General features: G+C 43.5%; 1 protein-coding gene across 3 annotated transcripts in view; it reads left to right on the top strand.

The window, feature by feature from the left end:
* The window catches only part of CHD2 (chromodomain helicase DNA binding protein 2), an 82,346-nt gene that overhangs the window by 6,387 nt on the left and 51,324 nt on the right, over window positions 1-24,635 (top strand). For 2 of the 3 annotated variants that reach the window (XM_090263770.1, XM_090263772.1), the window contains 6 exons: window positions 9,874-10,105; window positions 13,995-14,081; window positions 15,734-15,795; window positions 20,410-20,517; window positions 22,556-22,696; window positions 23,934-24,067. In XM_090263770.1, coding sequence (XP_090119896.1) covers window positions 9,874-10,105; window positions 13,995-14,081; window positions 15,734-15,795; window positions 20,410-20,517; window positions 22,556-22,696; window positions 23,934-24,067 — 764 coding nt within the window. The remainder of the gene's footprint in view (window positions 1-9,873; window positions 10,106-13,994; window positions 14,082-15,733; window positions 15,796-20,409; window positions 20,518-22,555; window positions 22,697-23,933; window positions 24,068-24,635) is intronic. The other variant, XM_090263771.1, reaches the window with a different exon arrangement.

Genomic DNA, 24,635 nt, shown 5'->3' with positions numbered 1-24,635 from the left:
ATATACAGATTGTGTGATGACTCTGTGGCCCCTAGTAAATATTTTCTTTCTTAAAGATCTTTTTCTTTCTTTCTGAAAACCTTAGAATTCATTGGGTTTCTTGAAGGGAAGAGGGGTGGCTTTAGCAAAGAAACAGTGTTGCTTTTTTTGTTGCTACTTCATCTCTTCGTTTTATTAAGTAGCCACAGGCCATCTAGGTGAGTTAACAGTTTTTTCTGTTTTTTCTTTTTTTAAAAAATTTTTCATCACCCAAGTTATTTGTACACGAATAAAAGTAACTAGGTTGGCTCACTTCTGCTTAGCATTTCTTATAGCTGAGCAATTTCCACCTGCATGCAACCTGACTGATCACTGAAGTCAGATTTATACCTCAGCAAAACTGACTCCTCAGATGCCAGGATTGGAATACATTGTTGAAATCTGTGTCTTTTAGGACCTCTCTCCCTATTCTGTCTAAAACTGACTTGAAAAAAAGCTCCTTTACTGGCTACGTTTGAGTGCAGTGTATGGGCTGGGTGACAGGGCATGACTTGATGAAATCAATCAGGGAGGAACGAGGTGTGTGGAAGCCACGCTCCCATTGCCAGACAGGTGCAATTTAGCATTTTATTGTTGACATGGTTGGTTAAGGGTCACCTCTGTTCATATTTCATTTGACATCTTCTGGACTTTATTTCATATTGAAAAATACTTAAATTCCCTTTCCCGGAGAGCCCCCTAAGCCCCTGGTCTTCAGGGGTGAATGGTGTAGGAGACACCCCACTAAGGATAGTCCTGATTTTATGCTCGGGGCTCAGTTCTAGGGAGTCGTTTGGTCATTTGTGATGTGTGTGTTCCCTTGGTGTCTGGCAAGAGCTGTGTACTCATAGGCGCCAGTGCAGTGGGTACCTTAGTACCGAAAACATTTCCCCCAATTGAGGCCAGTGAAGTCTTGCAATTTGCTGCTTTTTAAAATGTGGTTGATCATCTGCAGTATGTTAGGAAGATTGAATATCATGCCTCTGAAGTGCTTAACAGAGGGCCTAGCACATTGTACGTGCACCATAAATGAACGCTGTTAGTAATGTTAATTTATTCCTAATACGTCGTCAATTTATTCCTAATACGTCATCTTCCATTCTTACCCTTTTGCACTTTCTGAGCTCCTTTTATAAGAGCCAGGTTGTTCCTGAGGGCCTTGGGGGGTGTCCTGGTTTCCCACAAGGGTCTGGTTAATCAGACCAGTTAGCAGAGAGGTTAAGATGATTTTAGGGAGGGAACTTCCCTTTTAGTTAATGGAAACTTTCCCTGTGTTTTGCTCTCAGTCCTCTCCTGGAATTTTTCTCTGGGAAACACCAGCCTTTAAGGGAGTCTGTGATTCTTTCTGGGCTCTGAGCAAGCCACCCGTTGGCAGTCACCCTGCGCAAATGCCCTTTTTCCTGCTCCGGAGCTAGGAATTATTGCCCTGGCTTACCCTCTGCCTCATTTTCCCTCCCAGGCTGTATGAGGGTGAATAGTGAACACCAACTGCAGGGCTATTAGGGTATACCTGTAACAGCAATGATATTTACAAGGAAGGTTTCCCTTGGCTGTAGCTTGCTTTTCTTGATGGGTCTTCACCTCAACACTGTATATTTGATTTATCGTAATGTCTGAAGTCCAGGTGATTCTATTAGAACTGTATAGTTTCAATATCTGTGTGTTTCACTTTCCTCTACTTCCTTTCCTTTCCTTTTTCTTCCCTTCCCATCCCTTCCCTTCCCTTTCCCTTTCCTGTTAATGAGTCACTTGTGTTTAAAAAAAAAAAATAAGAAAAACAGGCCCCAAACGTTGTCCCTTGTGTGAAAGCCCCACACAGCAAACCAAGACCTAATACCTAACCTGATGACACTCCCAGCCTTCCCCAGGAATGTGACTTTTAACCAGCCAAACTGGAACTTTGTGGTCAGCATTACGAGGCAATCAGCTCATAAGGCCCCTTGGTGCCCCTCCGGAGGGGAGACCTTGTCTTGAAGCCATGGGCTCCCTACTAATACTTCCCTTTTACGGCCCTCTTTCTGCCTTTAAAAACCTTCCATTTGTACAGTCCTTTGAAGCTCCTCCCGACTTGCTAGCTGGGGTGCTGCCCGGTTCCTGAATTATTCAGTAAAGCCAGTTACATCTTTAAATTGTACTTGGTTGAATTTTTAGTTAACAATTGAGTTCTTTTTTTTTTTTCCTTTTTTTCTTTTTCTTTTTCTTTTGGTTTTTTGTTTTTGTTTTAATATCAGATCTTAGAGCTTCTAGAAATACCAGTGGCCAGCTCAACCCCTGGGACTGAGTTAACTTAAAAAGCTCTCCCATGTGTTTCGGATTTGCATGTGTTTCCATACGTTTGCATGTGTTTTCCATGTGTCTCAAATATCTGATGGAGCCCTTCCTGTCTTTACATTGTAGTTTTCTAATCCTCGGTCTTTCCCCGGCTTGTTGTCTGATGTTCTCAGTTCCCTTTCTGGGCAGTTTTAACAGCAGCTTGAGTTGGGAGGTCAACGGGGGTTGGGTTGTGTGCTTCGTGGAAGAGGAAGTCTCTGCGTCATGTTTTGCCAGATCCAGCTGTCACACGCCTTGAAATTGTGTCTGCTGATGGGATTTTTTTTTCACCTCAAGTGGCTTTAAATTCTAGTGCTATCTCTTCCTTTTTAGATACCTCCAAGAGGTTGGATTCCAGAATTAGCTTTGAATTCAGTTACAGCCCATTCAGAACTCCCTTACCCTCTGGCCATTAAAGGTCATTGTAAAACCAGGGCTATCTCGGTGGACTCTATGCTGTGGAGCAGTTAGAGGTGGTGTTTGCCATTGTTGGTGGACTGTGAAATGCAACCAGCACTAAAAAGAAGACGTGAGAAACAGAATATGAAAATGAACCTCAGGGTTTTGCAATTTTTAAAAAAATTGATTTGAGTGCGAGAGAGAAACAAACATCCATCCCTTGGTCCACCCCATTCATGCACTTTTGGGGTCACTCCTGTGTGTGACCCAACCTGGGATCACACCTGCAGCCCTGGTGTCCTGGGACGTCGCTCCAAACAATGGAGCTCCCCGGCCAGGGCTCTTGGGTTATGTCTTAAGTCCAACAGTGCCCGTAAAGCCAGTAATCCTTTATTTTGGAGGGCCGGTAGCACTCGGTGAACAGTGCATAGAAAAATAACAGCAGATTTACGTTTTATTGAGTGCTACATTCAGGCACGTTTTAAGGGATTTTTAATGTAGATTTTATTTAATGTGGGAGTTAGTGTAGCAGGCTTGCTTAGCAACCTCTGTAGAGGTGACCAGCTCTCCAAATTAACAGTTGAGCTTCTGCCTTTGTAGGTCTATAGGTGGTCCTCTGCCTCCAACCACCACCCCCCCCCTTCTGGATGCCTTGAGGCTGTTCCCTTGACAGCCGACTTTTGTATGCATCACAAGAATTAGGAACTGCTTCTCAAATTTGTTTATATGGATTGTGCTTGTATTCATGCATCTCAATTAAATATCAAACCAACAGACAAAATGAGTGAGAGGTGTTTCGAAGAAAGACTAAATCGATTCCTTTGGAAAGATTCGATAATAGCTTGGGACTTAGGTTCTTAGTCCTTTGTACGTGTTCAGTGGAGCAGTTGTCACAGGGCGGTGAGGTAGGATTGCCCTTACTGTTTTGTAGATGGGAAAACCGAGGCACACGGTAGGCTGAAATGGAAGAATGGGAGCCAAACCCTGGCAGTTTGGTTCCACGTACACATCTGGTCAAATTAGATGGGTTAAGAAGACACTGCGTGGGAGATGGGGGAACATAAAAGCCTAGAATAATTCTGCACTCTGCTTTCTTCCAAGAAACCAGAGACTCAGAATCGCCACCTTGCAGGTGACTGATGCCAGAAAACAGTGCCGCTCCACGGGCCCTCATTTCCCATCAGAAGAGTCGCAGTAAAAAGTAGCTGCTGAAGTGTCCCTGTGGTAGTTTGAGCAACAGCACGGAAGTGGTTTGAGGTCAGGTGGGTGGGCGGCGGGAGGTGGCGTCCTAGCGACCTCGAAGAAACTTTGTCCTTGTACAACCCGACTTAGTTTGCAAATAGACTTTGCATCAGAATCCCTTAAGAAGAAACCAGCCCACACCTGATTAGATTTTAGGACCTTTAGTTCCATGACCGAGGTTGTCAGTGGGCTGCAAAGCTAGGGTTGGGATTAGGTGTGTCTTCTAGGGAAATAGTTCTTGAATGTGTAAGTGTCTGTCTCTTCAGGCAGTTAGAATTAAATAAAAGAACACTTCAGCAGCAGCGATCTTCAGCTAGGGACATCCCCTGCCCACCCCGTGACTTCGGTGGTGTATGGAGGTATTTTTGGTTGGGCTCGGGGGCAACTGGCATCTAGCGACTTGAGGTCAGGGATGCTGCTGAACATCCTTCCACGCGCGGCCCCAGAACAAAGGACGATCTAGTCTAGCTCATCAGTAATGCCGCACTTGAGGAACTGGTCTGAAATGTTCAGCAAATTGCTTAATGCAGGCAATGCTGGTCGTTAACCAAGAAAGTTATGAGCCCTTGCCTTTCCTGTTTGTCTCCTGTGGCCTGACCCAGGGACCCACTTCCTGGGACACTGTGCATAATTTACCTTTGAGGCTAGCAGTCACGCCTTTGAACCTCCTTTGAACTTTGGAGTTGCTGTGTTATAAACATCTAAAAATTATAGCATAGAGGTTAGTAAGAAGAGACAGGACTCAGTGGGCCGAAAGGAACTCCTGGTCCAACTAGTCCCTCTCTTCTCAGGGTTCCAATTAGATGGGAACACATCCCTTGAGATTGTGGGTTCGAGGGGGATTCCCCTCAGAATGCCTTTAAACTGCTTGTGGGCTGCAAAGGTAGAGCTGTACAGAAAGTTCACCTTGACCTTGATGTAATCCTTAGTGCGTGGCCTGGCCCGGATTGGGTGGGCTGTGCCTTATCCACACGTCTTGTTATCAAGTCACGTTTCCCTGATGATATGTATGCGCGAGTGCCATTTGTTCCTGCGCATGATGAAGAGGTGTCTTCTGTCTGGTACCCGTTGGGAATTTTAGGAACCTACTTATTAAAGGTGACACCCCTCCACTCCTGCTTTACCTCTGGATTTCTCAATCTAAGAGGCACTAATGGGACTTGGCCTTTATTCCCTGGAACTGTAAGCAGTGTTTTTGTTACACATATGCCTTTTTCTGGAAAGAGGGTCCATAATGTTCCCAGTGTTAGAGTAACTTCCAGAAGAACTGTCGAATTCTAGGTACGTCTGCTCCTGAATACTGATTGGCTCTGCAGTGTTAGAGAAAACTTTTTTGAGAAATTCAGAAAAGTGTAAAGAATACAATTAAAGTTTCAAGAAAGCTAGAGGTATATAGTTTACCCCTTCTCCCTAGTCACTTTCGTGAACTTGGCATAAAAAAACATTAAAACATACATGATTTCCATAATATACTTTGTGTTTAAAAAAATACAGTTTTGAAATTGTCATGTTGATAGAGATCTAATTCATCCCCTAGTTTTTTATATTCTCATACATGGACATTTATTTTCTGTTTTTGATCTTAGGAGCAGAGCTCTGGACAATTTTACACATCCCGCCTGCAGCACAAGTTTGATAATTTGTCTAGGTTATATACCCACAGGTTCAGTTGCATGATTCATATGGGTATTTTGAGGTTTACCGAACAATGTCAAGATGCTTTCCAAAATTCTACTGATTACTTTTTCAATAATAGTATATGAATGTTATTTTCCGTACTTCCTCATCATTAGTATATTCAGACTTGAAAGATTTCTGCAAAGCAAATGGGTGTAAAATAATTGTAATATACACATCCGAAATTACCAGTGAGGTTTAACAAACCATTCATAAATTTATTGGCCATTTCAGTTCTTTTTCTGGAGTTGCATGTCCATTTCCTTTGCTCAGTTCTCTATTATTTCTTCCTATGACATGTAGTTCTTCATATGTTTTATGTATAAATTTTTTGTTGTGTATGTATTACATTGAAATTTCTTTTCTCTGTTCCCTGTCGTTTAACCTTGTTTATAACGTATGTGGCTTAGTCTTCAGAATTACAGGCCTTGAGCCAAAGGTGGAGGAGGTCTTAAGGATCTTTGACATAGACGTGATCAGAAGGAATGTTCTGCATCAGCCTTGGGCAGCTTCATGACCATGTGTTTGAACTGAAGAGTGTATGGGGTAGCAGTGCCACTTAAGAGGTTCCAGTTGCGGTGGGGATGATGACATCGTCGACACACACTTGGGCTAAGTCTCTTCTGCAAAATGAGGATAATATGTCTTATTCGTTGGAAGGGTTAAAAAAGAATTTTTACACTTGTCTGCTCCGTAAGTGCTCCGAAAATAGTAGCTGCTCTGTCATTGATAGAGCTTCACCTGGAAATCCGTTTTGTGGAATCCCAGGGTAGATTGCTCTGTGTGTTTACCGGATTTTGCTTTCACCACCGCCACCAGCAGCAGCAAGAACAAAAACTCGCTCTGCCCAGCAGTTCAGCCATTTTGTTAAGTTTAGGAAAATAAACACGAAGTGCTGAGATGGCAGCGCTTGGGCAGAGAACCCGCAGGCTTGCTCGTCGCGGTGAAGGCTGCTGTGCTGCCCTCTCGTGGCCCTTTGGGGAATGGCGATTAACACGTCAAAAACGGAACAATAGCTATTAATGCTGCTCGATTTCAAAGTCCGTTTGTGAGAAACAATCATTCCTTTTTGCCAGCTTCAAAAAGGATTTTGAAGAGATACCGCATTCTTTTTTCTGTTGGAGTCTTAAGAGCTCAGTTTTGACTTCAGTCCCTTTTTATTTACCTTTGCGCTATATTTCCCTTGCATTGATTGTTCGATAAAAATTATGAAACTTGTTTCCAATTTAGATGGTGAGTAATTTTCAGAGACTGACTTTTCTGTTTTCTAAATTTTATTTTTCAATTACAGTTTATGTTCAGTATTATTTTGTACTAGTTTCAGGTTCAGATACTTATTTTTCATGGTGATTCTGTATGTATGGTGGATAATTCCCGAAAATCCCATTTTTAACTGCCTTGTAACTAACTATTCATACCGTTGGAAATCAGGTAACTTCACTACCCTCTTGTTTAGGTAAAAGCTTAGTTAAAGGATTTCTCATCAGCTAACTTGATTTGACCCTATTTGTCAGAGTCCTGTGGATTTTTCACATCTGCTACACTGAATCAGCATTGCAGACTACAATTTAGCATTTCTACTATTTGGTATTATAATTGGGCATTAATAGCAAATCTGTAAAATATTTCAAGAAATATCCTGTCCTTTGAGGGAACAATTAGACAAATCAGTGCCTTAAATGTAGAGATTTTTTTTTTTTTTTTTTAAATATTTCCTGCTTCAGGATATGTGAAGAATTGAGAGCCTTTGGAGCGTGGGGGTTGAAGCCCTGATTGAAATCAGGCTGCCTGTTTTCAGCTCCCAAGGGTAATAACTGCAGTGGCTGGGATGCTGGGACAGACAGTATGGTGGGAGTAGCTAATGGGCACCGAGCTTAGGCTTGGGGAGCGCGGAGGCTGTTCCCCCAGAGGAGGCAATACCTGAGACTTCAAGAATCAGAGGTGCCCGTGCCGGGGTTCAGGGTGCGCACGGCCAGTGGTGCTCAGTGTGGCGGGAGCAGCTGGGACGACAGAAGGCGTGCTTAAGTGATGAGTAACGCCCCTTGCAAGCAGACTGCCCTTTCCTAACCCCTTACTCACAAGGGCATTTCTGGAGCTGCCTCTGCACCTTTCTGTGAGTCCATGGTGGGGGCCCCACTGAAGTTCCAGCCAGCGCTGATGCATTGACAGGTGTTGGCTGGGCAGAACATTGAGGTGGGGGGGCGGAGCTTGGGTGTGAAACTCTAAAATTCCTTCTGTTTGGGTAAGGCGTTGGCATTTATAGCTGTCATTTCATGCTCATGACCCTATACGTAATGTCCCAGAGGATGGCACAGGCCTGAGATGAGCTAGGACTGAGTCCCAAGCTGTGGACGCCGGAGACTTCAATTTCTTACCAGGCTACCCAGCCTTCTTCCTCTTTCTTCTCTCTTCGTGGTGACAACCACGGCAGTGGTCACGCGTGGAGAGGGAGTGGCTTGTCAGCTCTGACTGGAGGATCAGGGAGTCAGTTCAGTAAGCGTGACGAGGTCCTGACAGTGCTGAGTCACTGTTACGGGGATGCCTGGCTGGCTTGCGACCTGGCACGACAGGGAGAAGGTTTATTTTCTGAGTCTCTAAGGTTTTGTGCCCCTCTTGTAAAACTGAATATGCTCTTGAGAGCCAGACTTGATGTGGAATTCCTGCCCTCCCCCCAGCCTGCACACTTTCGAGTTAACGTGATTAGCCGAGTTACTTAAAACATCAGTTTTTCCTTCCTTCGTGTAGGAATAACAACGCCTTGCAGGGTTGTTCTGGGGAATAAGCAAAATAATATATATAAAGTGCTTAGAGGAAATGCAGGGCACAATTAACAGATGGGTCCTCACTTCTCCCTTCCCCAAGGTAGGGACACCCCCTGACCCCCATTTATCATAATTGCCCCCACACTGGCTCACATAGGACTTTTGTGTCAGTCCTAGTTAACCTCCCTTCTAGAACTTTGGGCTTCCACGCCTTGTGGCTTACCTCCTCGTCATTAAACTCTAGGGTCCTTCTGTGACGTTATTACTCTGGGTTCTGCCTCACCTTCTCTCTGAAGTGAAAAGACAAGAGTGTATTTTAATTTTTCTTAAAGATTTTGTTAATTTTTAGAGAGAGGAGGAGGGAAAGAGGAAGATGTGCCCTGAGCGGGGATCCAACCGGCGACCCTTCAGTTTGCAGGAGGACGCCCCTCATACTGAGCCACACCAGTCAGGGCGGGAAGGGTAGTTTTTAAGTGGCACAGCTGAGGGAGCTGTCCACTTCCACCTCTCTGTCGCATCTGTCCCCTTTAGGTCCTTTCTCTCTGAAGCGTCTTTCAGCATGTCCCTGACTTGCTGTCTCACGTTAGGAGACCAGGGAGGGGGTTTTGCCTTCTAGGCCCCTGGGTTGATCACCTTCGTCCTGTTTGGGGCTTCTGCCCTCACGTGCTGAAGCTGCCTCCCTGAGGGGTGTCGGGAAGGAGGATGAGCAGGCATGTGTGGTAGCCAGTAGCGGCCCTCGTTGGGTTAGGCCTTTTCCTTAGACGGTTCTTCTCGTTGATTTTGTTCTGTTAGGTCTTCCAGGTCTGGGGCTCAGGGCAGGGAATTCCCAGGCGGGGCCTCTGGTTTGGGGTTAATGTGTATGTTTTTACGGAGCCGCCCAGAGGAGGCTGACTAGCACCTATTGTTGGGGACGCTGATTGGAAAATTACAGCCAGATTGCGGTCTTACTTCTCGGGTAACCCTGCCTTGGTTTAGTTGTGTTCTCTGTTGGGTCTCGTTTGTTTTGTTTTTTGTCTTTAGAAGGGAGGATACTAAACAAATAAACTTAGTGGATTCAGACCAGTGGAACCTGGTGTCAGACCCTACCTGTGTCACCTGGGAGAGCTACTTAAGTACTCCTGAGATTCTGATTTTTTTTTTTTTTTTTTATCTGAATGACAGAGAAAATAATATTCCCCTTCTGAGTTTTTGTAAGAGAGTTAATCTGTATACATTAGCCAGTACATGACATCGTATAGGCACTCAGGAAATGGTAGCTAATAGGGATGTTCAGAATAATAGGAATGATGTTATTTGCAATATAAGATTATAAAAGTAAGTTTAGAAATTTTGATCTTGTATTATAAAATTAGTATCCACTGTTGTTTTACTACTAGGAATTTTTTTTTTTTTTTTTAACATTTATATGGCAGCAGTTCTTAAATCTTTTGAAAACAAAAAAAATATTTTTTCTCCCCAAATCAAGTCATTCCGCATCTGAAGAAGCTTCAGGCTCAGACTCAGGCAGCCAGTCGGAGAGCGAGCCGGGCAGCGAGCCGGGCAGCGGACATGGCAGCGAGTCAAACAGCAGCTCGGAGTCCTCGGAGAGCCCTTCGGAGTCGGAGAGCGAATCGGCGGGGTCCAAGTCCCAGCCCGCCCTCCCCGAAGCCAAAGAGAAGCCGGCCTCCAAGAAGGAACGAATAGCGGACGTGAAGAAGGTATCCCCTTTGCTGTACCGTACACCACGTGGGCTGCCAGCTGGGACCAGCTAGCAAGCCCTTTATTTCCCAAGGGGAGCTCGTTAGGTATCTTGATAAAGAAAACTCCAAGCACCTTTCCTAATAACAGGCTCTCTGGGTAGAAATGGGGACTGCGTTCTGCTCTGTTAGTCAATTATCAACTATAAAGGAAATAATTCTATAAACGATGAAATTATAGAGCAAAGGATACATTTCTGTAGTTTTGGTTTTTAACATTTTTAAAGGGTGGTTAGATTTTTATTTATTTTTTTAATATAAGATACCGAAACATACCAGAGAATCACTGACAGATGCCTGTGAAGTGCAGTTGTAAACTATGTGACCGGTAATCACACTCCAAGAATAAGCATAGTTCCTGTTTTCTGAAGACTGGAAGAGACATACTTCTCACAGAGAAAAGGTTATCTGCGCCCAGGCAGTGTAGATAGTATTCTTCCCTTAGCGGAAAAGAGTCTTCAAGCAAAGAATGTAATAAAAAGGCATAAATTGAGTCTCAAAACATTTTCTGTTTTGTGCCCATACTTCAGGATGCATTTCTTTTGGGGAAGACTTAATGACTTGGTCTCTAAGTTAATCATAAGAATGCAGCTGATCTTTTAAAACACCATTTTGAGAGGATTTGGTATTTTCAGTGATTCACATAAGAAAATTGCTTGTAGAAATGGAAAAATAAAGCACCTTAATAAAAATAAAAGCATTCTGCTAAAGCAGTTTTTATTCTTCTAAGATACAAGTTGGTATTTGTGCATCAGATTTTCATGGCACTACAAATGACTCTAAATTACCTGCAAGTTCTACAGACTAGATTAAAAACCCTAAAGTTAAGAAAACAAAATAGAAGTGCTTTGAACTTGAGCAGAATCGGGATTAGCTACGTTGCTTCAGTTCCGTTCCCAGCGTAACCATTGCCTGATGGTAAGTGACCCCGAGGAGACGGTGGGAGGTTGGGGACTGCTGGTGGCAGTGTTGGGGACAGGCAGGTGAAAGTCGACCTTGCTAATTAACTCCTCATCAGAGAAGTGGCCTTCAGACCCTCAAGGGCTGTACCTTGTTGCCCGCTCATGTGGAGGGTGGACCTTCCCTGGGAGATAATTCAAGCGGTGACTTCACGCAAACAGACGCTGCGTGTGAGCGTGCCGCTGAGCGGACTTGCTCTGGGTCGTTAAACTCAGGAACTCACCTCGCAGACTTGGCGCGGGAGGCCACGCTTGGCCACCTGCAGAGCGTGAAGCCTCCGTCTGGTGCCCTGGGCATATCCAGGCGAGGTGCCCGCTCCCGGGGACCAGAGGACATGTTTGAATGCAGTACCAGGGACAAAACTGAGTCTGGATGTAAATTTCTCCTGCGCAATGCTTGATTAGTAGAGATGAAAGGAAGTGTGTATGTGTTTAAACCTTTACTGAACTGGTGTTGACTTTCCCATTCTTAATGATATAAGACCTTATATATTTCACTTCATTTATAAAGGTAAAGGGGAACTAAGAAAGAAGGGAAATCATTACTAAGACTGAAATTCAAGATAGAAGTACAGCTTCAGGCAGAAATATTAAAATGTACTTTCTAAAGAATTAATAAAGTTAATACTTGAATGGCCATACCAGCTACTTAGAAAGATTGGATAGTGACTTTAATGGTTACTATTCTAAAAGAAGAGTTTCTAAAGAAGGTTCTTTGTTTTCTGTATACAGTCTTCCCTCACTCATCGTGGGTTATTACGTTCTAGACCCCCCGTGGTAGGTGAAAATCCGCAAAGTAGGAACCTTACATTTATTTTAGTATTTATATATATTTTAAGGCTTTATAAACCCTCCCATACACTTATAAACCGTTCCCAGTCCCTCATTAACCTTTCCCACTCCCTTATTAACCTTTCCCACACTTTTATAAACACTACTGATGTTCTTAAACATATTCTACACTCTTAAACCTATGTAACTAACAACATACGTATACAGTACCGCAAAATCCCACGATAGAGCAAAAAATATGCAATAAATAATTAAATATTTTTTAAAAATCCTGTGGTACAGTGAGGCTGTGATAAGTGAACCATGATATAAAGAGGGACTGCTATACACATTCCTTTCACATGGTAGCTTTTTCATTGAAGGGTTGAATTAGATTTAGATATCCTTTGCCCTCAAAATGACCAGGATGATTTTGGGGCGTATGCATTGCAATATATACAGTAATCAAGTCTCACAATTGAGCCTGCATGCCTGATATTTTTAATTGACAAGACTAGTTGATGTAGTAACATTAAGTAATTCAGCCACCACCCCCGTTAATAAAAGCTTCGCAAATACCTGTGTTGAATGATCTCACAGAAAGGGGCGTGGGGGGATAGGGGCTGGCAGGCGGGGCCAGAGGAAAGCGGTTTGTCCCCTTCCTCTCTCCGCCATGTTTGTTCAGAGCTCGGCACTCGCTGCCCCTTTGGCCTGGATTTCCCACCATCGGGTTTTCCCAGACTCCGCCGGGTTGGCCGTTCTGTCTTCTGACCTCCAGATGGTTCTAAGGCCATCCTGTGGTCTTCACCGTCACAAACAGAAGACGCTGGATTGCGTGATCAGATCAGATTCTAGTTCTAAAATGCCTGTTCCTGGAACATCTCGCTTGTTTCTATGGAGACCTTGTTTTTCTATAGCTTACTCGGCAATTTTTTTTTTCTTTCAGTCACTTGATAATATCTTCCCTTGGATAGATGACATTGTTTTTTTCTGGGTTCTCTTTCATCAAGTTTGTCTTTTGGGTCCACTTCACACACGTTTCCCGAGTCTCAGATGGTGGCGTTCTTCTCTTGCCTCCCTTTTAAAATCCTTTCATGACGTAAGCTGTCACCCATGTTTTAACGACAAACCCCCATTTGTAGTCTTGCTGTGTCAGGCGTGTCTATTCCGTGCTCAGTTCCGGTTAAACATCTTCGGGTCAGTGTTCTACAATGCGTTCGAACTCATTCTGTCTGCAGGTGATCGATTCTATTAAACGCACAAAATATACCTCTAATAGTTGTTGGACGGAGAGTGGGATTGGTGACCAGAGCTCTGATCATTCGAGGTTGAGAAAGGAGGGGCCTTTGAATATTTTTTCCATACATTTGGTGGCTTGAGTCTTTTTTATAAGATGGGGCTAAAAGACATTGTGAACATTCTTTTCCCTTCAACTAAACCCTCCTTTTTAAACTTTATTTTTTGATCACTAGGGAGGCTTGTTACTAAGATTAATTCTTAAAGGCGAAAGGCTACTTCCTGCTGAGAGAAGAGAAGTAGGTGTTCTGGAGGAAGGCTGGCAGTGACTCTCATTCTTAGAATTTCTAACTAAGTGTTAGAAATGCCTACCTTGTATGCATCTGGCATCTTTCCTGTCCTCAGGAATTTAAAGAAATGTACTACAAATGCCCCAATTCTTATTTCGTGAGACTTGGCGGGGCCCTGCTTGTTTTCAGATTTTTCTCAGACTGGTCAGTATGCAGTCAAAGCTGAAATGGAAAACAGTAGGGACTTAAAAGTCATCAGGAAGTACTCTGTCTTTAGTGGAAGCAAGTGTTCTCTTGCCATTTTATTCAGTTCTCGTTTATGTATATTTTAATGATGGGTAAGCAGTGCACCATATAGTTTAATAGCCATTAGTGACGGGGAGGCATTGTTAAACGTTAATTAAGTGTTCTAGGATAATATTGACTTATTCTTTTAAAGATGGCAGTTTATTGTCTCATAAACAAAACAACCCTCTTTGATATTGTTACTTAAATGCCCTTAAATTAAAATACATGTTCCAGTAATGAAAATAGTAAATGGGGCGGGGGGAGTCAAGAAAAACAAAATTCATGCTTGGTCTGTTAATTTTACAGATGTGGGAAGAATATCCTGATGTTTATGGGGTTAGGCGGTCGAACCGAAGCAGACAAGAACCATCACGATTTAATATTAAGGAGGAGGTAAGAGAAAGAAGCATTTGAAGGGGATATATTGAAACTGCTTAACTCCTCCTTTCCGACTCTGGTATGTATCACCGTTAACAAGACTCAACCTCAGAGTGGGAGTTAAGCGATCTAATGAGAGCTTACTCAACCAGAGGACAGCAAGAAAAGCCACGTGTATCTTTTAAAACAAGAAACTAGAAAGCACGTGTCACAGTGAAGGTTTCAGTACAGCTTTAAGAGTATTATACAGAACCGGCCTCAAATTTTTGTTCCTTTTCTTCTTTGTGTGTCTTGGCGAAATTGATCGTAACAAGATGTTTCCTTTTTAAAATCTTAATTTCTAAATCTCCTAGATTTGTGTTCACTAAGTAACTTGCCTGGTAAACAAACATAACAATAGAAGTAGTTTCAGGTTTACTTCTGAGAAAGGGAAGAGTTTGCTTGGCCAAAGTAATGTGTTTTATGTAATTTCTTTAATTTAGCTTACCAGCTCATTTTTTAGTGTGCAGTATAAAATGTTTCACACATATTTACTCTCTGGACTAATTATGAGAGGTTGGTGATTTTTAAAATTAGTATCACGTACTGGGTTCTGTTGTTTTTATAGAATCAGACTTTTATTTCAGATGGCGTGATACTTCTGTGGATCGTTCCCTCTATGTTAGCTTTATGGATGACATTCTGAAGAGATGCTTTTTTGTCTCTCAGTAAACTGTCCCCTCTCTTTGCTATTCTTTCAACTATGTAACATCCTTCTGCTGAAAGCTAAATATTCATAGCCAAAGGTTAGTGAGTTGGGATGGGTTTTTACTTTAAAAATCGGATTGCCCGGAATACCCGCATTGCATTTATGGCATTTTATTTTGAGCGACCTGAGCTGGTTTACCTTAGCTTTCGTTTTCTGTAGAGTCTAGGACTAGGTTCCAGAGCCAGGCTGGCTGCAGCCAACCACATGGTTGAGTCAACCTTTCTCTCTTTTGTACATCAATTGATACATTCTCTGTAGGGCACAAGACAAAGAGCAATAGGGAGAGTTGGCCGTTTTGTGTAATTTTGGAGAAAGAAAGCCATTCCAAGATGCCTCCTGACATATTAAGTTTTCCTTGGCCACGCGGTGTTCACAGAGCGCTGCAGCTTCACGACTGAACATGCCCTTCGATGCGCCTGCAGTCACCACAGCTAATGGCCCACTAAATGTGGCATTTTCGCAGGACATCCTAGATCTGCAGTTCCCCAGCATGGTCACCACTAGGCATGTGACTCTTACATTTTACATTAATTAAAAATGAGTGAAGTGGAGAACCCCATTCCTTAGTCACACTAGCCACATTGCAGGGTCTTACGAGGCACAGTGGCTGTTGGCTATGATATTTGATACGGAGGCGCGGGTCCAGAACGTCGCCATCGTTTCTGGAAATTTCGCTATATTGCGTTCTTGTAGGAGTCAAGCGGAGAGAAATATTTCCCAGCATTAGTAGTGGCACAGAAATTAATTTTCAAAGCAAAAGGAGAGTGGGCACCGCCAAATAAATGCTTCCGTTTCCTTCTGTCTAAAAGCTCATGTTGAATGATGTTGTACTGAGCGGATTGTGGGACCAGGGGTAGTGTTGACCCTAAGAACTATGAATTAAAGTCTGTAATCGTTTTTCCCTCCTCACACACCGAAGGCAAGTAGCGGGTCTGAGAGTGGGAGCCCCAAAAGAAGAGGCCAGAGGCAGCTGAGAAAACAGTAAGTCTTTTCTGGGGGGAACCACTTGACCTAGTAGTTTGTAACATGTCAGCGTTTCTGGGAGTGCTTCGCGTGCCCTCACTGTACCCCGGGTCCCAGAGTCCACTTCTGTGTCTCGTGCCCTAGGGTCACTGTCCAGCGTGACCTGCTGTGGCAGCAGCATTCAGAGCCCAGGATTCCCAGTTTTCCGCATGTCAGTCAGTCTCCCGCACGTGCTTGGGCTCCTTTCTGATGGCAAAGCCGAACTTACTCCATCTGGTTGGCCCAGTGAGCCCGATTGTTTATTTTTTCTTCAAAACGTGCCCGGATGCCAGATACATAGGTATTTGGTGTTCTCTCCCAGTCAAACAAGGAACTGTTTTTCATTTCCGTTGGTTTTTTTGTGTGTGTTGGCATGGCAAAATTATATTCATTGGACATCCGTTTTAGTGTGAAATTTCACATTGTTTCCATGTGACTTTAATATTACAGTTCATAAACCAGAACATTTTAATTCTTGGGCTTAATGTGAAATTCCTTTATAACAGATTATAATTCATTATTTTCAAATATTTTAATAATTCTACTTATGGTGAAAATGTATTTGATTTTCTTTTTTTTTTTTTTTTTTTTTTTTTTTGATAAATAATTTTTAAAAATCTCCTGGAGTGAGTATGGATCCCTTCAGAAGTCTGGATTCTACAGCCCACCTCCTAAGAAAAAGGAGTGGTAGGATTTCAAAAAGAGAGAGAGACTTTGCACATAGATTTAGGGGTTTTTTTTTTGTAAAGCTAGAGAGGTTCTCATAGCCTCTAGTAAGAGCCCCAGTTATATAGTCTCTGTTCTGAAATGTTAGTAAAATATTAGTCATCTTCAGTATTTGGCCTAAGGCAAAGTGATTTGGGTTTTTAAAGTCCGTATCCTTATTTCCAAAGCAGAGTAATGCTTATTCTGCTGACCTAAGTTACTAGAAAGTGCACAGAGTGTTTAATATAGACCTGCTCAGAGCGCATACAGTTTTCATTTGCATTCTAAACATGTAGTTAGAGTTGGGAATAACTGGTCACACGTGCACTTTGTGGTATCTTAGAAGGCTTTTTTTTTGTTCTCCGTCAGTCGTGTGGCCTGCTTAGGAGATTCTGTCCTCGCTTTTGGGGCTCAGTGGCCTTTGGGGGCCTTGCGGAGTCCCGGACTGTGCCTTCTGCTGGGCTCTCAGCTGGGGTCCCGATGGGGCTGTGCTTGGAAACCTCAACTGCCTGTCTTAACGGACGGCCTCACCCAGGCGTGCAGAGCCCGCACTTTTTCAGCCATTGGACAGGTTCCCCGTCTTCCTCTTTGACCGGCTCCTCTGCCCTTTCCCTCCTGTTAATCGTCAGAGCTCTCCAAGTTGGCGACTTTCACAGGCCCTCAGCAACCTTTCTTTCCCCAGAGGGGAACCTCTTAGTTCTCCTGTGTCAGGGTGTGTGTCCTCTGTCCTGTTTCCTCCTGGCCTGAGGCTGTTCCCTAGGAGCTCACCGGGAACTCGCTTCCTGTCCTGCTCTGGGTGGCTGGGCTGGGGGGAGCCCCTCTCCTGCGTGGGGCTAATTAGTGAGCTTACTTGGAGGGGGTCCTAGAGCTGCTAAGACTCAAGCTGTCCGGGGCAGTGCTCGGCACCCTCTGTGATTTGAGCTGTGGGACCAAACCCTGTGTGCGGGCACGAGGATATCAGATTTGAGAGAGAGACACTCAAGAGGGAGGATGAGGAGTTTTGAAATACCAGCACCGGGAAATGCTATTTTGAAACCCTGCAGATTGTACCGCAGATTTTAAAGATTTTTAGAAGGAACTTTCCTTTTTTTTTTTTAACTTCTTTTTTTCGGGGTGGGGGGTAAATTTCAAACTTCCAAGAATTGTAAGAATAAAAGCACGAAGAATACCTGTGTACCTGACCCACCTTCACCATTGCTGACCATCTTTGCGCCATTTCCTTTACGGCTGTGGCCGTTGGTTTTCTAGATACACATAGTATTTTTTTCTGAACACATACATTGATGCTTCGTGGCATTTTACCCTTCAATGCCTCAGCGTGTATTTCCTACGAAGTAAGGCTATTTCCTTTCCTAAGCGCAGGACAGCCGTAACATAAACAGATTGAACACTGCTGAAGGACTTCCTTGCATTTCATGTTCCCACTTCTGACCATTGACATAATTTCAAACATATTTCTCCCTCCACTACAAGATCCAGTCTAGGATTAGTTATTATCAGTCAGGTTTTTTAAACCTAGAGCGTTTTCAGAGGCTTTCATTGCTCTCTGTGTACGACATTGACACTTTCAGAGAACACGGCCTTACAAGGGACTGACTCCCCACAGCCATCATGTGAATTAGCATTTTAAAAGCTTCAAGTTACACAGCATAATGCTCTTCTGCAGGGTGGGGAAGCAGTGTTGTAACTATAACGGATCGCTCCACGTCACACCCAGAGTGACCTAATGTTGCTGACCCTTACTTTTCTCCCCGTTTTTGAAAATGAAAACAAAACAAAAAAAATATAGTCCATGTCAGAGACATATGTATACAAAATCAGTTAGGCCTCCAGATGTGCAGGTGCTCCCCGAGTGTATCAGCCTGGCGGCCGCTTTTCTTGCTGCTTTGGTTTTCAGGAGCGTGAGTCGCAGGGCCGGGGTTTGACTTGTGGCCAGACCACTTGTGTTCACGGGGCTTTAGTGTCCTTCTCTAGCAGGAGGCCTTCGGGCCAGTTGACTTGTTAAGTTTTTGTACCTTCCCGTATGGGGAGATTATAAGTCTAAGTCCTCCTGGTTGTCCCCACGTCTATAAATCGGTACTGCAACAGGAAAACCCGAGCCGTGGCCTCCAGTCTCGGGGTTCACTGCCCTTCTGGCCTGCTGCCGTGTAGAAGTGGGCCCTCCCTGAGGCTCTCAGCACCTGGTGGGGTTTGTATAAATCACAGCTACTGCTTGATGAGAATTTTTCTCATCTGATCCACACTCTGAGGTCTTAACTGTTCATGTTCTTCCAAGAGTGTTTCCCGTGAACCCCTTCTCTGCAGTTGACCTGTGTGAGCCCTGCTGCAAGGCCAGCTGTCTGGACTTGGTCCTAGGGAGGCTGTGGCTTTGTGTGCCAGTCTCCTGGCTGCCGGAGACCTCTTCCTGTCCTCCTCACTGGCCATCGCTTCTACTTCTTGAACTTTTTAGCAGATACACATTGTCTAGGCTCTGGGGAAAGAGAGTAAGATAGGTGCCCAGAGTATGGTTAGGGATGAGGAGGTCTTTGTTTTAGAGAGACTGAAGGAGTAGGCCTTAGTGTCTTAGCTCAGGTACTTCCGACAGGACCCTACCTGTCTGACTCATAGACTTGACTGGGCTCATTCTCTGCCAATTGCTTCCCATGACAAGGGAGTATCTATTTGCCTGCCTTTGAGCTGAACTCTGGTACAAAGATGAACAAAAATGGCCCTGCCCACAGGGACTCGGCTACTCTTAGGGAAATGGATGTGAAACAGTGTCACCAGACCCTAAGTAATGGACGTAAAGTGCCCCATTGCCTTTTCCTAGAAGGTGTGAGAAAAATTTTTTTCCTCTAAAATCTATACAAATTCAGGTGTAGGGTGCTTCCATTATTACTTTGACCTGTTCTCCTATGAAGACTATCAGTTTGACTCTGCAATTCTGCAAAAGTTGTCTGTAGCATAACCATTTTCTGTACAAAGACCAAGAAGCACAGTGGTAATTGTTTTATTTGCAGACAGACACCAGATACTTGCCTTTTTATATTTTGATTTTTTTAACACTTCATGGCCAGTAGCTATTATATGTTCCTTCTTCCCTATAGGTGAGAAACTAGCTAAGCCCCTCTGCTACCTTATTGGGTTTTCAGGTAGACTTCAAACATGGGGGAGTAAGACAGGCTTCAGGGTGTGGCTCTGTCATGCCTTCTAAGATCTCAAGGAGCAAAGGGACACCTTCCATATCTAGTAATTACTAAAAACTACATCTTTGACTGACTGAACAGATAATTTAGTAGATAGTAGGTCTAGCACTGAAAAATAATTTTAGGGACTGTTTCCTCAAATGTATTCTAATGATGTTAAAATATCTAGTCTGAGAGTTTTCTCAAGCCCTTAATTGGTATCATCATCATCTGTGAATTTGTTAAAATTAAAAGTGTAGGTCTCACATATTACCTGCTGAAATAAAAAAAACTGGCTGTGACCCAGAAATCTGTTCTTATAAGCCCTTTAAATGGCTCTGATCGATGCTAAAATTGGAGGACCACTGATTAAGTATGTATTATAGCTTCAATCTCGTCAATGATAGTGGTCAAATCAAAATAGGAGATTTAGTGTCATTTTCCCCCCAGAAGATACAGTTTAAAAAATACATCCTTAGTTTCCATTTTCATTCATTTTGTTATAAGCAATAAAATAGGAGTAACTATTACATAGTCCAGGAAATAACACAACCAAAATTTAAATGGAGCAAGAAGAAATCTCTTCAGCATAATAGCCAAAATATACATGTTCTGCTTTTTTTGATAATTAGGTCAAAATTGGTGGTGTCAGGTTCGTCAAGCTAAACAACTTGGAGGAATAATTTTAGGAAAAAAAAATCATTCTGCTTTGCTTTGATCACAGAGAAAAATGGAAACGGGAGCCTTCAGAAGATGAACAGGAACAAGGCACCAGTGCAGAGAGTGAACCAGAGCAAAAAACAGTGAAGGCCAGGAGGCCTGTCCCCAGAAGGTGCAGTGTTTGCTTGAACGTCTCTGCTTCTGGTGGCACTGAACCTGTGTCAGGTTGAGATGCTGCAGGGCTAGGCAGGGAGCCTTCACGGGGGGGCCACGGTGTGTTCTGACCCCGGGGCCTGCATGTCTGCGGCTCACTTCCTGCCAGCCTGCGTCGTTGGCAGGTGGACTGGATGAGGGGGCTGCTGGTATCGATTGTGGGTGGCCGTTTGCATGGTACGTAGCTCACAGCGGCTCTTATTCTTCCTTCCTCTGCGGCGGATTCAGTATCAGGGGAGAATGTATCTTCTATTCATTCATAAGAGCTCCCTGCGTATTTGACTACTGTACACGTTCTTTCCGAGGGAACGAATTCTTAAGTTTAAAACATTAATGGTCTGGTTGAAAGCATATTTCACGGTTTGTTACCTTGTTCCTACCATCTCTATACCATTACACAGAGAATCTCTGTGCAGTAAGGAAAGTATAGGCCAGGGGCCAGGATGTTGGTGGTTTTCGATCAGACAGATGGCAACAGAAGGTACTGGTGTCGGGGGAGAAAGATGTCGGGGGTGGGGGCAGTTAGGGAGGCCCCAGGAGAACTGACTACCTTGGAGTGTGGTTTTGGGTGGGGTTGGGCCGGATCCCAGTCACCCCCTCGTTTTGTACGGCCTGCCAGCTAAGCATGGCTTTTGTAGAGGACCATTGATAGTTTCATGATGAGAAACACTCAATTTGAATCCCAATGAAATGAAATATACTGTCTTTTCACAAAGAAGGCTATTCTCATTAGAAGATCTGTATCACAAAAAATACAGACTCAGTGATTACTATTTTGTTTAGAATTTTGTCACTAAAATATGTGCAAATTGATTCTCTCTCACTACATAAGTACCTGTGCGGTGGCCTCAGTTCTGTCTTTTGTCTGGGAAAACCAAAAATATTTGCCTCCTGGAAAATGTTTGCCTACCCCTGGCTTGGGGTGTTGTTCCTGTGTCCCCACCGGGAAATTCATCACCAGAATTCTGCCTCCTTTTGTCTGAGTTTAAGCTTTCAGGCCTGGGATGCCTCTTCCTTTCCGTTCTGTTTTCTAGATTTTACCCATTACTGGTTGAACCCTTGACCTCAAATCCTCTGTGTAGCTTCGGTTTGGTAGGTCCGAGAGAAACAGAGGTGCAATTGGGAGTTTTTGTCTCCCGTTTCTCCTTTCACCTTGTCACCGCTGCGAGAGTGGTAATCTGGGGACTTGCTTGTGTGAGCTCCTGCATTGCGGTCCTCAGTCCTGGCTGTGCATGGGCGTCACCGGAGGGTCATGTCCTCGGTCTGTTCCATTGGTCTGTGGTAGGGCAGTCTCTCAGGTGGTCTTGCAGGCACATTTCATGCACAGGCAAGAAAAATACATGCGTAGTTATTTCTTGTCCTTTCTCCCTTTATTCTGACTGTACATCCCATCCCCCTTGTGTATTTTTCTTTCATTATCTTGGAAATCTTTCTAAATCAATATATGGAAAGCTCCCTTTTTCTTTCTTTTTTTATGGCTTTTCACAGTATCCTGTTTATTGAACTAGTTCCTAGTTGGTGAACACTTAAAGAGTTTTTGTAATCTTTCGTTATTGCAAATAATACTCCAGGGAATACTTCAATATGGCTGTACTGGTGTGTGGTCTGTAGGATCAATTCCCAGAAGTAAAACTGTTCTAGGAGAAAGTTTGAGAGATTTCCAAATTGCCCACGAAAGAGATGCCATCAGTTCCATACGATGTGTGTATTTATATGTCAGGTGGCCCTGAGGGAAGTGGAGAACCATTGCCTGGGAACCCATGGTGTCTCCTATGAAGGGGTGAAGACTATTATCACAAGAATCTCTTCCATGTTGAAAATGCAGATTTCTAGTGAGTTAGGATCTCAGAGAATGGGGCCCAGGAGTACACATTTCTCACGTTGCCCTGGTTCTTCCTTCGTATGTACCCCTGCTCTGGGAGATACAGTTGTACAGATTTGAAGTAAACAAGTGATCGGGTAAAAATGGCCTTTTTTCTTTCCTCTTCTCATTTTAGAACAGTGCCCAAACCCCGTGTTAAAAAGCAACCTAAAGCTCAGCGTGGAAAGAAAAAAAAACAAGAGTCCTCTGATGACGACGATGAAGACGACGAAGCTCCCAAAAGGCAGACCCGCCGCAGAGCTGCTAAAAACGTTAGGTAGGTGACGCCCCGGAAGTTTTCGGTGAGTGTGAGGGTGGTAGCGGGGTGCGTTTGAACTTGGCGTGAAGCCCAAGGCTGTGCATCTGTGAGGCAAAAATAAGGACCGGCGTCTGCAGAGGTATTTGGAAATTTGGTCTGTGTTCCTGCAAAAGAATGATGTTGGCCGGTGGGAATGTGGAAAGCGTAGCAATAGCTCATTTCAAGCCTTCATCCCTATGAACAGAAAGCTGCTTCAAGTTCATGTCCTGTCGAGGTAGCTAGGTGATGTGAGCTTCATCCTCTTTTTTTAGGAAAGATATTTGGGTTGTATGCTGGCTTCTGAATTGCTCTTTGGATCAGAATTCTTCTGCAGTTCAGCTTATATATTGATATATAATAATTTTGTCGAGATTACTTGTAGAATATGAAGCATTAACAGAAAATGAAATAAAGGAATAGATTCATGCACACAGTATCTTACTTTACATGAATCAAAGGGCATTTAATTTTTTTTAAAGAGGGTGTACAGTTTTTCTGGTCTACTTAGCGGTTTTGAAACTGAGTCCTGGGGATACTAGTAACTTTGCTGATGCATTCAATTAATAATCCCAAAGCCAGGAGGAGGCTTTGAGTTTGCTGATGTGGAGCTTTTTCCTTCTACAGCTGTACCTTCCTGCACAGGACTGTGTTTTCCTCCGTATGACTCCCAGACCACCTGTTGTTAGCCTGTGGTGCAGGGTTACATTTGAATGTGTTATTACTGGGAAGGGTGTTTGTTTGAGGTCTCAGCTGTTGGAAAACACTTCCATTTCATATTCTTGTTATTGGGAGACAAAACACAGAGTTTAAAACATTTAACCTTAGAAATATTGCTTGTCTTTTGCCTAACAGCAGTGGTTTTGTTTTTCTTCTTTAAAAATTTGTTACACTTTCTGTGTAGTTGTTCCCTTATTATATATAATGATCTCACTAAGAAAAGAACACGTACGCATGTCCTTGAAGTTTTTTATATCTCACACAAATCACTGTAAATTACTCGTTTTTATTTTGAAACATGAGTTAGCCTTCCTGTATATACCTGTGAACCTGCATGAATACGTAAATAGGAAAACAGTGAGCTCTGAGCCTGCTTTCTCTGTGGTCGATCTGTAGAACGTGGCACGATAGGGCTCCTTACCCTAATGACGTGACGTGTGGCAGTGTTAAATTCTGCAGAGAGCGCTTCCCACTTAACCTGGCCGTGTACCCCCCGCAGTTACAAAGAAGACGACGACTTTGAGACCGACTCGGACGATCTAATTGAAATGACTGGCGAAGGAGTGGATGACCAGCAGGATAACAGCGAAACCATCGAAAAGGTCTTAGATTCCAGGCTGGGGAAGAAAGGAGGTGTGTGCCTTTGGGAAGCAAAGTACTTCTTAGCTCTGCTCTGTGAGGCCCGGATGTTACGTGGTTCAGCTCTGAAAGGATGCCCTTCAGTCCATGCCCATATTTGATGTGAAATGGGGACGATTTTCTGACCCCCGTCTTCATATTTCAGAGCTGACACCAGAGGGATATATTTAATGTTTTTGAGATTTAAAAATTAAGCTAGTAAAGATGTGTTACTGTCTTCAGAAGCAGTGATGTTGGAAAGTTGCTTGCTCGTTGACATTAGGCCAATATGCCTTTACTTGCTTCCAGATCTTCTTGTGAAGCATGAGGCTGATGCATATTTGGACGATAGTGAAGATTTTTAATAATCAAGTTGTGTTATCTCATACCTTAGTTTCTTTAAAGTAATCTCAAAATGGGAAATCCCAAGGTAATACCTAAATTCATATTTCTCTGCCTTTTTTTTTCCATCCAGCCTCACTTGAGGTTAAGAGAGTTAACAGAGAACTTGGGGTGGATGGGTAATTGATGGAGACATATTTATTTTCTTACCCTATTTTTAATATTCCTGGAGTTGCCAGAT

Source organism: Furipterus horrens, unplaced genomic scaffold (genome assembly GCF_987537825.1).
Source record: "Furipterus horrens unplaced genomic scaffold, mFurHor1.1.pri manual_scaffold_16, whole genome shotgun sequence".
In the NCBI taxonomy this organism is placed as follows: Eukaryota; Metazoa; Chordata; class Mammalia; order Chiroptera; family Furipteridae; genus Furipterus; species Furipterus horrens.
Note: the sequence above shows the minus strand (reverse complement) of the source record. Positions and strands in the feature narration are given on the sequence as shown.